The 14,761-nt window shown below is 39.2% G+C and overlaps 2 protein-coding genes across 2 annotated transcripts; both read right to left on the reverse strand.

The window, feature by feature from the left end:
- Positions 1 to 733: 733 nt before the first annotated feature.
- Positions 734 to 4,232, reverse strand: smim13 (small integral membrane protein 13). Its single transcript, XM_028597672.1, has 2 exons — positions 3,681 to 4,232; positions 734 to 2,066 (listed from the first exon to the last, which is right to left on the reverse strand). Exons 1-2 carry the CDS (start codon positions 3,754 to 3,756, stop codon positions 1,876 to 1,878), a joined length of 267 nt encoding a protein of 88 aa, XP_028453473.1. The 5' UTR covers positions 3,757 to 4,232; the 3' UTR covers positions 734 to 1,875.
- Positions 4,233 to 7,599: 3,367 nt separating this feature from the next.
- zc3h12ab (zinc finger CCCH-type containing 12Ab) lies at positions 7,600 to 14,384 on the reverse strand. Its single transcript, XM_028598447.1, has 6 exons — positions 14,148 to 14,384; positions 12,587 to 13,140; positions 11,179 to 11,318; positions 9,575 to 9,809; positions 9,357 to 9,457; positions 7,600 to 9,179 (listed from the first exon to the last, which is right to left on the reverse strand). Exons 2-6 carry the CDS (start codon positions 13,108 to 13,110, stop codon positions 8,248 to 8,250), a joined length of 1,932 nt encoding a protein of 643 aa, XP_028454248.1. The 5' UTR covers positions 13,111 to 13,140; positions 14,148 to 14,384; the 3' UTR covers positions 7,600 to 8,247.
- Between the last annotated feature and the right edge of the window lie 377 nt (positions 14,385 to 14,761).

Raw genomic sequence — 14,761 nt, forward strand, 5'->3', positions numbered from 1 at the left:
GCCAAACAGTGCTTTTTGCTGATTACAGACTTTCACGTGTCTTTCACATAGACAGTATATAAACGGTCTTTCACCGAGGAGTGTTGCAGTGATTGTTGTCCCTCCTAAAGTTTCTACCATCTTCACGCAGGTTCCCTGGAGCTCTTTCCCCCTGATGCCGGGCGGACAGCAGAGTATACTGGGTGTTACAGACTTGTTCCGTTTAAGAACTACGGAGGCCACTGTGCTCTTGGGAACCTTCCCCTCTCTGAGCTCTGCAAGTGTTCGTTCGACCTCGTGTGGTTTTTGCTCAGATATGCATTGTCAGCTGTGAGACCTGTACATAGACAGGTGTTTGACTTTCCAAATCATGTTCAATCAACTGAATTTACTACAGGTTGACTCCAATCAAGGTGTAGAAACATCTCAAAATGATCAAGAGAAATTGGAGGCACCTGAGCTAAATTTCAAGAGTCATAGGAAAGAGTGTGAATACCTATGTCAACGTAATATTTCAGTTTTCTCTTATATATATATATATATATATATATATATATATATATATATATATATATAAAATCCTGTTGTTGCTTTGTCTTTATGGGGTATTAAGACAAAATCTGAATACTTTCTGAATGTACTGTAGAATGAGGCAGTTTAAGTATTTTATGTTTAATACACAGGGAATTTATAGCTAATATAATTAATTCTTTGAACCATTAATCACATTTCCAAACAAACCAGGTCAGGTCTCTTTATATTTATGGCATTATTTATTTGAAGCTACTGCTCCACTGAAGAAGAAAATAAAATCACTGCTGAGAAAAAAGGTGCAGGAGTTAAATGAGTTTTACCTGGAGGGAGAATATTACATAAATATGGACTAGGTCAGCTTTGATTTGCCCTGTAATGGAAACCAAGCTACTTTCGGCTTTACAAAAGGAGGCCATCTAGACAGGCACTGGTGCAGACAGAGGCACGGGGAACAGGAGAGGGTTCAGACACCACCCGGGCAGCAGGAAGCCTTGTTTCATTGCTCTTAAACATAAAACTAATAATGTGTATAACTGAATCTGAACACGGACATTTCCTTTAAACCTTCACCTGACTCTTCAAGTATAAATATATATAAAATGGGGGGTGAAGGAGGAGTAGCAAGAAAAAACAGGTCACATTTTACACAACTGGAATGAAGTTATTTGTCATTTTCATCTTGAGGCTTTGGGCATTATCTGCTGGGTGAGACAGTTTCCACCTCATGCCTAATATGCAGAGTATACTGTGCAAAGAAACAACAAAATGACAGCATAAACATTCCTTTCATTGCACTATGTTGAAGAAAAGAAAATCGTCAGTTGTACAAATCACTGTTTCAGTTTATCTTCAGTTGTTCTTGTTGAAATGATGCAGACAAGCTCATTTTTAATCTGCCTACTTTGTTCAAAGTAGGACTTACTTCTTTTAAAAAAAAAAAAAAAAAAAAAAAAAAAGATTAAAACATGTACATTAGAGAAAGAACAACAACACATATCTTCATACTCCACATGGGTGGCACAAAGCAGCGTGGCTGCTCATGAAAGCTGGCTGTCACTATTGCAGGATAACAGGAGGACCAGGAGGGGAGCCCCAGACTCTCTGCTCAATACATATTTAACCATATGAACAGGTGACATAAAGAAATGGACAGTAATGGCTTTTCCCTTTGAAACCAGGAGATCTGCCTGGTCAGTTTAAAGTGTCTCGGTGAAGAGGAGGGTTGACTACTTAGTGTCCACAAGGTCCTTGTTTAGTGTGCAGGATCCGTGGGAAATACCCCTGATGGCGTTTGTAGAGGGCTGACGGGCAGTCACGGCGAGAGAGGGGTCACGAAGGATACACAGTGGCGGTCTGGATGATCTACGAAGTGCTTTCTGGAAAGGCGACTCTTTGGCGTGCGGTCCTGGGCCGACTTCTTGGTGGGACATTAGCTGTACGTTCGCTCTTGGTTTCGGACGGCTGCGTTTCGGCCTGCGGGGTGCTAGCGTCCCCGACAAGTTCACGCAGAAACTTGAACTTGGACAGGAAGAGTTGCCAGACTACATACCAACCTGAGGGTTGAAGAAGGAAAAATAGCTACTTATTTACAGGCATGATAAAACCACAGGTGCCCGTCATGTAGTTCTAACTCAATGTTTTTTTTTTGCAATAAATGCCCACCAATCTTTGAAAAATCCAAGAAGGGCATTTAACAACACTTACAGCTGTTTTTAAAACTCCTAAAATACTCTAACCATCTGGTGAAAACATTTTCTAGCCGCTGCATGATTAAGAAGATTTAGTCTATTTTGATGTTACATATAAATTGTGTGTTTATATTTTTCTTTCGATAAACAAAATGAGCCAGGAGACAAATGATTTATAGCTACCTGGATAGGAAATTGAGTTGGGTTAAACAAAAATTGTGAAGTAGACGTAAACATTTTTTATCCAGATGGACAAAAGAGCTGAGGTTGAAAATAACTAAGTACATTTACTCGAGTATTGTCCTGAAGAACAGTTTTGAGGTACTTTATGTGAGTATTTCCATTTTATTCTACTTTATGGTTCTACTCCACTGTCAACATTTTGTTGATAATACTTCTGTAGTTTTACTTAAGATAACGTTTTTAAATTCAGAACTTAACTTCTTTACTTATAATGGAATATTTGTACAGTGTGGTATTGCTACTTTTACTAAAGTAAACCATTTGAATACTTCTCCCAACACTGCAAACAAATCTTTGAGGATTATGTAAATACTTTCAAAACAATGTTACGTTTTTCAAAGATGGCTGGGTATTTACAGGATCTTTCAGAAGAAAAACAACAGCTGCTTAGCTCTGAAACAGGTACCAGTAATGGTTATATATTAAGAGCCACAAACTGAGACTATAGGTGAGCCCCAACATTTCATATTTTCTCTTTTTTTTCTGCTCCACCTACACCTGGTTGTGTCCAGTCAGTGTTTCCAGTTAAAAGCTAATCAGGTGCAGGCAGAGCAGGGAGAGATGGAAAACTAGAAAAGTGCTGGAGGCAGTAGAAGAGGATATGTTTACGTTCTGACTAAACACTCATCTGCGCATGATAAAAATAGAAACTCCTTACTGAAACTGAAACACCGGCCAAAGACATTTAATACACTCTTTACAGGAATAGTTGGAAATTTAAGGGAAAACTGTTATATTATTAAAACGGACTTAAGTTCACTTTACCCTAAAATTGTCACTTTGACGTTATTACATGCTGTGTTACAACAGTTTTTTTTAACTTTTGTATATTCTTCTAACTATGCACATTTACCACATTCATGTTTACATTCAGCTTATTCATTTGCAATTAGTCTTTCACAAATGTATTTTACCTCATTTCACATTTTAATGTATACATTTATCCCTATATTTTAACTTACGCATTATTACAACTATTGTTTTTTTTAAACTTAAGATTTTGAGGAAGCCTGACCCAAGATTTTCACTGATAACTACTGTTTCTGTAATTACAATTCTGTAATTGTTGCAACTTGAAACTTGAAGCAATTTATCAGCGGTTGCTTCCTCTTCTTAGCAAGCAGTGTCGTGTCATCACTATCAATTTTTCCCCAATCCGATGACAACCGTTAAATCAGTTACAGAATGGGAGTTAGCTTGTTAGTAACTTATTAAGGTTATTTTCTTTTAACTCACCAAACAGCATGAAGAGCAGCGCACAGACAAGTGTGGCCACAATGACCAGCAGTGTGAGCCCGACACTTTGCCACATCTTAGCTGGACACTTGATATAGCAACGACAGCATAAGGAGGTGGCTGCGATGTATTTTCTGCTTCACACCACACACAAAAACGTAGCTAGCTAGCTCGGTTAGCCGCCTGGCAGCTGAGTTAGATAGCTAGCCTCAGACGAAAGAGAGAGAGCAAAACAAACAGCAGCACATCGCAGCTTGTTTGCTAGCGTCTGGCTGGCTAGCTTGTTCGCTAGCTGGTTGTGAAACGGAGCAGCAGTAGTTTCACAGACAGTCTGTAGCATTAGCAAACGTTAGCTGGTCACAGCAGGGTAAATTCCTTATTCTGTGCGCTACATAACTGCAACATGTATTTGACAGTTATTACCAAAGACAGACAGAGCAGTATCTAGCTACAGTAACTGGGTTAAGACAACAAAATAAGCGTCATGTAACCGATTTAAACTGCGCCTGCGCAAATTCCATTTGACTTCTGGGTAGTGAAGTTTCTTCTTCTTCTTCTTCTTCTTCTTCTTCTTCTTCTTCTTCTTCTTCTTCTTCTTCTTCTTCTTCTTCTTCTTCTTCTTCTTCTTCTTCTTCTTCTTCTTCTTCTTCTTCTTCTTCTTCTTCTTCAGTTTTATTGGCGGGCTACAAACTAACGTTTAAGGTGCATGTCGCTACCTACTGTACCGGAGTGAGTAACATCATGAGTTTAAAAAAACAAGTAGGCTACAGTAGCCTACTTGTTTTAATCTAAATGATTATTAAACCCTAAAATAGAATAATTATTAACTAATTATTCTATTTTAGATTAACAAAGTGTGCATAAATGAGGAATATATTTACATTTTGTTTGTCTTCTACTTTGTTTTACAGTGAAATTCCCACAATGAACATATTTGCTGTAACTTAATCCACAATGCATGACAGCACCACATTTATTCATGAATCCAACAGGAGGAGTCATTATCACGTAAATTGTTTTCTCCTATTCTGACACTTGACAGCACATGAGCAACTACAGTTTTTCCCTATATTTTCCCAGTATTAAAATGATATTCTCACTATCAGCTCAGGTACTTTTCAACTGGACTGTGTAAATCCCCCACATTTGGTTTGTTACACCCCCTGCATTTAAATTAGAAGTATTAGTATTTAAATTAGGCTTAGTTTATTAAATAGTCAAGACATATCTTGTCTGTAGATACATTTGTTTCCAGTAATGGAATAAGTCTACTAAGATCCTTTGCTTAAGTAAAAGCAGAAATACTGTAGTCTGAAAATATTTAATTACCGTTAAAGTCCTGAATTCTAAATGTTTCTCAAGTAAAAGAACAGAAGTAATATCAGCAAAATGTACTTAAAGTAAAGTACTCATCATGCAGGAGTGTTATACTATTATATAGTAATTATGTTAATTATGTTTTTGAACTGACAAAGACGTGTAAGAAGAGGATTTTTATGTTGTAGTTTGTCAATGTGGAGCCCATTTTAGATACTTTTGTATACTACTGGGTAGTATATTTCTGCATTATATCATTTATTCTCATCTGAAATGTAGTTGAGGAGACAGTAGAAAATGAAAAATACTCAAGCAAATACAAGTACCTCAAAATCGTACTGAAGTACAGTACTTGAGTAAATGTAGTTACATTGAATCGCTGTGTGTTTTAATGATAGGGCAGAAAGTAAGCTGTGGATGTCAAATTTGCAGCAGTGTCCCACTTACACTGTCTGTACAAGTTTACAAGACTTTTCAATTTCAGGAAGTGAGGAGACCTTCGATCTTCCAATACTATATAACAATGTTAAAGTAAATGCAGTGTTTTTGGGTCCGTATCACCCTGTCTTTGACTCTCATTCCTTGTCTGAACTCTAGGAACTCATGTCATGTCTTAACTTGTGCACACTTGCAGTGGAGTGTATCCTTTCACGTACACCCGCCTCAGTATTTGCATATTATGCTAAGGCACAATGAGAACAAAACATTCAATGAGTCATTCTTCAAGATCGCATTTTGAACATGTGTGAATAGAACAGTGTGTCTAGCCAAAGTATGTGGGCCCGGCCCAGATCATTTAGGAATCCTACCTACATTATTTGGATTGTTCGTTTAAAATCTTAAAATGAGACTGAAAACAATGTTGACAATGTTAATTAGCTTTACAGAGCTTTATAGCGAGTTCCAGCTCATTGCTTAGCTGTCTGACCCACAACTTTACTGTTATGGTTCACTCTCACCACCGCTCTCATGGTGTGATTTTTGGCTGCAAAAGGCACACAACAAAACTCACTGTACAGCACAACAGCAAACAGCAGACAGACACAGTTAGAGACCAGCTGGTAAACATAGTGGAGCAGACATATTTAAGCTAAAAAGAGAGTAAATATTATACTTTCATTCATCAGTTGGCTAGAAACACGGCTCCAAATGAATGATGATCAACTTAAAATGTCAAATGTCAATGTTGTGTTCAAAACTTTCTGTAGCCAAGATCTTATCTGATGCAGCAAAATGCTCCGCATTTTCAGCTGGAACCTCAATCAGATTAAACATACATATGTGATTTCCCCTGTTCCATTTCTGTGAAAGTTTTCACATTTTCATTTTCAACTACAGCTATAAAATAAATGCAGTGGTGGAAACAAATTTGCCTCTGAACTATAGAGGAGTAGAACTACTTAGTATTTCAATGTTTAAATTGTGCTTGAGTAAATGATGGTACTTTTCACCACTGCAGAACAGGTTCGTCCTAACCTCCATAAATTAGATCAAGGGCTATGTTGCATCTTTACATGGGCCTATGTGCGCTTATACATTTGTATTGAACATGTTAAAAGTGAATGTTAATGTGGCCCCCTTCACTATATTTTCATTAATAACAAATGTCTTTCCTGTGTTAATACTTGTTGCTTTATTGGCCTAATTTACACAGACATTTAGTTTTAGTTTTATCTCACAGTATCTACAGTGTGTCAAAATGTTTTCTTTTTCCACATTCTCACTCACTGTACGTGTGTGTGCAAATTACGTGTGGGTGGGTTAATGTGTATTTAGTCAATATCAAACTGCAGGATAAGCAGGGAAAGTACATTAAGAACACATTAATTTCCGTGAATGAGTCATAAATCTGATATCATAGTTTTATATTTCCTCCATTTGCTGTGGTTGTCAAGTGTCCCATAGCTAAATGTGCACACTGTGTAACAATATATGAAGCAAACACTGACCACACTGCTACTTATAATAATAATAATAATAATGATAATAATAATAATAAAATGTATTTATATAGGACCTTTCATACAGATTGTAGCTCAAATAAAGTGAGAAACCTGACTCATGCCCTATGTGGTACCTTTGGATGAAATCATGGAGTTTTGTTTTCATGTTATCTAATCCCAACATGTCTGATCATTATCTGATCCTCCTCCACATGTGACCTCCTTTAACTTTCTAAGGAAAAGCAATCATGTGGTTTTGTGTTGGAGAACAAGTTCTGACGGCTCAACGGTCCTCATAATTGGTTGTTTTAACCTGCACCACTCATGAGCTTTTGACTAAATGTGTTCAAGCTGCAAACAGCACAAGACATGTTTTGCAGAACATACGGCAACTTGAAGACGTCACACTAGGCGTAGTAGATACAATTATTTGTATCTATTACATAAACCAAACAATGAATCAAATAATCAGGAGATGCAGCACTAGATGCAAATAAGCTTTTGGCATGAAAACAAAAATCCAAGGGAAATTAAAGTTGCAAAGGGTGTGATGTGATGATGAGTAATTTGTTAATCACCATGATATGTAATTATAAATGTTAATTTAATGAAATTTTATTTCACAACAGTGACATTCATAACTGTTAAAACAAAAACAATCCAGGTCTGTCACTCAATGGACCATCTGTGAATTTGTCCTTAAGTAAAATAGTACAATAGTAACTATAACTAAAACACAGACAACTGTCCACTAAAGCTCTAGTGAGGAAATTTGGAAAAAGTATCCCAAAAACACATTAAATATACAAAACTGTGAATAAAAAGGATTATAAAGCCAGTTTTCAGTTTTAAATTTCATTTCTGTGAGGTTAATTATTATTTATGCTAAGTATTGCCTTGATTAATTGTGCATCACAATAACTCAACATTATTTTTTCGTCATGACCCACCCTCTGCAATAGTTGGCTTCGAAAGCATAAATGTGCACAGTGCCAATATGACACAAAAAGACATAATATAGGCACAATAAAAGTAGATTTTTTGGCAGAACAGTTGCATTGGAATGCATTAGATTGTCCAAGTTTAAAATCCACTTTTTTCCTTTCACATGTTTAAATTAAAGATACAATTTGTATCAACTGCATACTGCCTCTTATTTTATCCAGTTCAATGAGGCGTTCAAATACATTCAATATTCAAATACAGTTTACAGCAAGGTGGATACCACAATACATAAATACACAAACTCATGTTTATCTTTTCAGTTGTTCCATAGAAAGACGTGGGGTTTGGACCGGCGCTGGACTTCATCTTCTGCTCTGACTCTGCAGCTTGAGGATCTCAGCAACCAGCATCTGTGGATCCATCAGCTGAGGAAACATGTCCATGGCCGTGTCCACTAACTGGACGCTGAAGATAGCGAGGAGCTTCTTCCGGACAACGTCTCTCTCCTCCCCGCCGGGACTCGTCCCCTGAGGAGGCTGCCAGTGCGAGCTCTCCCCCGGCAGGCTGTGGAACCCCGGAGCATGGGCCCCGAACGGATCGGACCAGTACTGCTGCTGCTGCTGCTGCTGGCAGCCGTGGACTCTGCTGTGCTGGAAATCTGTCGGCTGACTGTACGCAGACATGCTGACTGGGTATGCACCGTAGCTGCCGTAACGAGTCGGGTATGGAATGCTGTAATGCTGGTTTTGGTGCTGGAAAGCTGGTCCTGTCCCCCGAGGTGAAGGGCCATGTGAGCAGCAGCTGCACCGGAGACAGTACTGTTGTCTCACACTGCAGCTGTGCTGAGAGCTCCCGTATGTCGGCCCATACTGGTGATCACACACACTCCGAGGGCCATCCACTGGCCGAATGTCTATGGAGCCTAAACCAGAGTCCAGCTGCTCCTGAGAGCCAGTCTGCCGCACTGAGCCGTGGTCAGAAGACGAGTGCTGGCCGGTCTTCTCCTTTCTAGATGTGGCCCTCTTACTGGAGCGCTGATTCGCCTTCAACTGTTCGTTTTTATGAGATTTCTTTAAGGAGCCACTCTCATGTCCCAGAGTCAGTTTCTTTGCCATATCCTCCACCAGCGATAGGCTCTGTCCAGGCACAGGACTGGAGCGAGCTGAGGGTTGTTTGAGAGCGGTGGATGGGTGCTTGGCGTTCTCCCGAAGCTCATCGGCAACCGAGCGGTTGGACTGTTTAGCTCGGTCAGGATGGTGGAATTTACATTTGATCCCATAAGTGCATTTATTTCCTAAAAGAAAACAACAAAACAGAAGATCTTAGCAGCGCTGATAATTTTCAAACAAGACTAAGAGTCTACAGCCAATTTACACTACATGCTAATGTCAGCCTGCTAGCATGCTCACACTGACAATGCTAAACAGCACTAAACAAAAAGTACAGCTGAGACTGATGGGAATTTTCTCACCATAAGGGCATAGCTGTTTTTTCTGAGTCTTTGGAAACTTCCTCAGGAAGTTCTCCAGGGTCGGTCCACGGCGGCCCAGAGGATCATCAGGAGGCATAAACCTACGTTACGGTAAAAATTCATACATTAGTAAAAAAAAAAAAAATATGAAAAAATAACAAATAAAAAAATAACATTCCAGGAAAGCAGTGAGGGAAAGCCAAATAGGCAGAACTCACTTGTTATTAACGAAGGAGTACATGAGCAGCCTCTCCTCGATGAAGCGCTTCCACTCCGGCTTCTCTCCCTGAAGGTCCCGGTACATGTCGTTGGACACGATGATGCCGTCAGACTCGTAGCCCAGCTTGACGATGAAGCAGTCGTCATTACAGACCACCCGTTTGCCTGCAACACGTCTCGATGGCGTGAACACCAGAATCTTCCTGCTCTCCAGGTCTCGCAGAATGTGCTGATCTATAACCCAAACATGAAGTCAGAACATGAAGCAGAAACATCACCTTTTAAGGTGATATCAGCTTATTTACACGTCCAGCAGTTACAGAGCGACATTAGCATTTATTTGGAGTCGTGTTTGTGACCAACGGATGAATGTAAGTCCAATATTCACTCTCATTTAGCTCTGTTTTTGGTCTCGACCAACTCCTGAAGGAAATATCTGGCTCTTATCTTAGCTAAAAGCTCCACTAAGTTCACCAGCTAGTCTCTGCTGTGTCTGTCAGCTGTTTGTTGAGGAGCTTTTTCACTGAAAGCTAAGCTAAGAGAGCAGTGATAGTGAAGCCAAACAGTACATTTACAAACCAGGCAGCTAAACAATGAGCTGAAACTCACTATTACACTCCGTAAAGTCGAGGGGAGCTGCAGATTCAGGTGATAATTCTCTGAAGGTTCATCACCTCTTTTACATTATCCCATGGCTTTCACATTGTCGTGCTAAAAATATTGATTCTAGCCACTTTATGTTTATTATGATATGTCATACACAATCCTAATTATCATCTTTCAGGAAGTCACATTTTAATTTAGGTTCTTTCCCAGCAGACAGATTTTATCTGGTTAAATATTAATAAAAAAGGGCCCTAAAAGTACATCCTGCAACAAAACAATTTATCAGCATGAGCAATCTGTTCAAAGAGTAAACAAGCAGTACGGTGTCAGTAGCCGCCTCCAGATGTAGGTTAACAAAAAGCTGTTAGAAACACTGACAGTTTAAATTGTTATCTTTTGTAATCACAAACCATTTGGAAACCATGCATATTTATTTTAAGTTATAGCTATAAAGATTACAGATAAACCTTATTTATTTGGCATTTGGGGGGGGAACCTATGTGGGGTATTTCCAATTTTGAGCGATAGCGCTCACGCAAAATTATATTCTGTTTCTTCGATTCAGCTGTTTTTAATTTTGCCTCTGGCTTTTAACGTCCACTATTTCAAAACGAGGCTGCACATAACAATTATTTTTTTATTTTGGATTATTCTGCCAATTAGTTTCTCAAATAATCTTTAAGCCTATAAATTTCAGGTCATTAATAAAGTGAAGGATTCCTGTGCTCACCGTTGTTTTATTATTATAAAATATCGATTACTGCAAAGAAGCTGCAATTTGTAAATGTTTGACATTTCTGCTTAAGAAATGAAAAAAAAAAAAAAAAGGAGGCACAACCTCCTTTTCTAAACACAAAAAGGTAATGTAAGAGTTTACAACAACCCAACCCCGCATTGGTTTCAATTAACAATAAGGGCAGTGTTGCGTCAGCCCCAGTGACAGGCAAAGAAGGAAGTAGAAAACGTAAAAAACTAATGTGATTTCCGGTCATCTCACCTGTGATAGGAACATCTGGCCGGGGCTGCTCTTTCCTCCACAAGGGAACAAAGACGGTGATTTCAGTGTGACCTCTGTCAGCAAAGAAGTTCACAGCCAGCTGGATTCCCAGACAAGAGAACACTTCCTTGTTCCCGTGACTGAATGAATAATTGAAAGAAATTAGAAAACATTAACACATTAATGTTACACCACTGGACCCTTTAAAAAGGAGTGGTTTGACATTTTATGAAACACCTTTTTCCTTTATTAAAGTAAGATGGATACCACTCTTGTGTCTGTATGATGAATATGAAGCTGGAGGCAGGAGGCGGTTAGCTTAGCTTAGGACAAAGACTGGAAACAGGGGGAAACAGCTAACCTGGCTTACTTTAGAGGTAACTAAATCTAACTACCAGCGCCTCTAAAGCTTACTAATTAACATGATGTATCCCGTTTATTATGTACAAAAACTAAAGTGTAAAAAAAACAAGTCACGATTTCACAGGGAATTATGTGTAGAACAATTCCTTGGCTAAGAGCAATGACTTCCTGGACTCTTGTTGTCACGGTGAGGTTGCCAGGAAACAAGCGGATACTCTCGGAAAAAAGTGAATACACATATTTCTAACTACAGGTTGCATATGTGGAAGCAGTGATACCCAAAAGTGATGTTCCAAACGAGGACAAGTAAGGTTATAGGAGAGTCGGGGTGTGAAAAGCTGTTATCGGTTATTAGATTCATGGTTATTAGCTGTGCGAGCATCAACATGAGGTTCACATTTGTGGGTTTTAGTGTAGGCCTAATGCCTCGACAACTGGACCGCCATGAAATTTGGTACAAACATTCATGTTCCCTCCAGAATAAACAACCCGTTCTCACTCCCAACTCGTCAAATACAGCAGCTTGGTCAGTGGCCCTCAGCATCTGATACTGACACACAAGGCACCCGTTAGCGCTTGTATGAGACACACTGGTCCTTGAAATCCTTGAAAGTTTGAGTAATTTGAGAGAGGAAATCAATGCCTTGAAAGTTCGTAAAACAGTCGTAATATAATAAAAACAGCCATGTCTCATCATTTTGTTCAAATGTCTTGTTTTGTCCGATCCAGAGTCTACAACTTAAACATATTCAGTTTACTCTGAGAAAAAAAAGCAGCAAATATTCACATGTCAGAGGCTGAAATCTGCAAATCTTTCCAAAAACAAATGACTAAAATACTAATTTGAAATTCAAAATAGTTGCTGCTGGATTTTCTGTTGATCGACTAATCGATTAATTGACTAATCAGAGAAAAGCAGCAAATTGTCCCATTTGAGATGCTATAACCAGTGAATTTGGGGCATTTTTTTTTTTATTAATTAACAAAATAACTGCTAATTAATTTTGTGTTGATGGACTAATCAATCATTTTAGCGGTTTCTCACCTCATGGCCACGTTGCTTCCATCTATAACCACGGGTCTCAGAGCGTCTCCATCCTCACTGCTCTCTTCTCTGCTCGGAGGAGATGATCCAGTAAAAGGCAGCAGCATGGTGGGGCCCGCAAGCTGGAGGTCCCCTCTGGGTACCAGCACGGAAATCGTGGTCACCGGCCCCTGCTCGGCCCCCCGACTGGCTTCTCGACTGGCCCTGATCCTCACCAGCTCCCCAAGAAGTTTATCTGTGTCCATGTTGGGGCCGAACTTCTGCTGAACGGCCTGAACCTGATCCGTGGAGTACCCGAGCTTATGGAAGAAGTCCAGCTGGGCCTCCAGGAGCTGGGGGTCCTGGGAGGGGTCGGGGTCACCGGCGTACATTCTCTCACAGGAGGGGCGGGAGGAGTTTGGAGCCGGAAGGAGTGAAGAGACGATCCATGCAGAAGTGTCAGAGTATGGGAGGTACCGACGGGTGGTGTTGGAGGTCTCACTCCACGGGTGTACAGATGTGAAGAGAGCAACATCAGCATTCATCGCTTCAGCTTCAACTCGCTCACCTTCCACCTGTGTGGAAAAACACATTATAAAGAACTTTACTTATGTACAGTTTTGAGGTACTTATACTTTACTTGAGTATTTCCATGTCACGCTACTTTATACATTTATTTCAACCTAAGTAAAAGATCTGAGTACTTCTTCCACTACTGGTGACCCGTCTGTAATCCTAAAAGACTGAATGGTTTCTTATGGTGCTGTATTCAAATGTTTTCTTTGTCTTATATGTCTGTAATCTGAATATCTAACTAATTAGCAGATAAATAAGCATTAGTTGCAGCCCTACTTTCATTTGTTTATTTTTTTTTTAACTTTAAAGCCTACATACTTACATGCCATTTTATGTATACTATATATATTTTCTGTTCTTTCTATCTTAAACACATTTTATTTACTCTTAAAATCAGATTGTTACTTCTAGGGCTGAAACTAATAACTATTTTCGTTATTGCTTAATCTGCATATAATTTTTTTTATGCATGGAGTCATGCCGATAAAATGGCAGAAAATGTGAAAAAAAAAAAAATGCCCAAACAGTTTCCCAGTAATCAAATGTCTTGATCTCCCAAATCCAAAATAAAATCACTTTCCACTTATTTAAATTGGAGAAAAGTAAATCCTCACAGTTGAGAGGCTAAAACCAGTGAATATCTGCGTGATAAAAATATCTGAAATTATTCAAAGATCATCAAACCAGTTTCTGAAAATCTTAAAATCTACTAAATCTGTCAGTCTATCACTATGGTGGTATGGTAGGCTACCATCGTCTTCACATCTGACGGAAGTTGAATGTGATCTAAAAGGAGAACTAAGAGGGGAAATAAACAGAGATTATTATGTCCTCTCGCTATCTAAATTATTGAAATAACATAGTGAAAATTCTCATTTAGTGGTGGATCCGCTGTAAACACAGAGCAACATACTAATTGTGGTTATTCTTACAATATAGTTTAAAAAGTCACTACTTCTGTTTCCGCCTCAACTTTAAAACTTTAAAAAAGACGAGATAAACTTACCTCAAAAGATCTACACGAGCTGTTAAATGTGCCTTTCCGCTGATGTGTCCATGTGAAGAGTTTGTCGCTGCTGATGAAATGAAATGTGGCGACGAGACGCTTCTTTATGGAGTTGTGAGCCGGCTGTTGTGGTAACAAGGAAGTTGGGTTTTTCCCTATCAGCAAACAGCGCGAGCGCAGCAACAAGACGACCAACGTGCAGGTTTGGGCGTGTCACATGTGCTCGTGCACCAGTAAGAATCTAATCTGACTCCCTCTCTGGTCATCCAGTTCACTGCTATCGATTACACACGCATACATGAGGAACAATTAGAAAATAAATACATGTAAAAGCAGTGATAGAAAAAGTATGCATTCATTTGTAGGCTACATCACTTTAATGTTGCAGTTGGTAGAGGTGGAGCGGGGCCAATTTCAACTACTACAATGCAGTAGGCTACTTTTTTGTTTTACATTTTCCTCTAAATTCTGCCTCTTCTCTTCTCATATTCAAACTGTTCAGTCTAACTTGAGGTCTTAAATCCAAAAATTCTGAAAAAGCAATCTGAGATTAATCTCTGAACTAAAAAAAAATCTGACAGGCCCACTCCTCTTACCTACCACTGTAAACAAAG

Source organism: Perca flavescens, chromosome 14, assembly GCF_004354835.1.
Source record: "Perca flavescens isolate YP-PL-M2 chromosome 14, PFLA_1.0, whole genome shotgun sequence".
Lineage (NCBI taxonomy): Eukaryota > Metazoa > Chordata > Actinopteri > Perciformes > Percidae > Perca > Perca flavescens.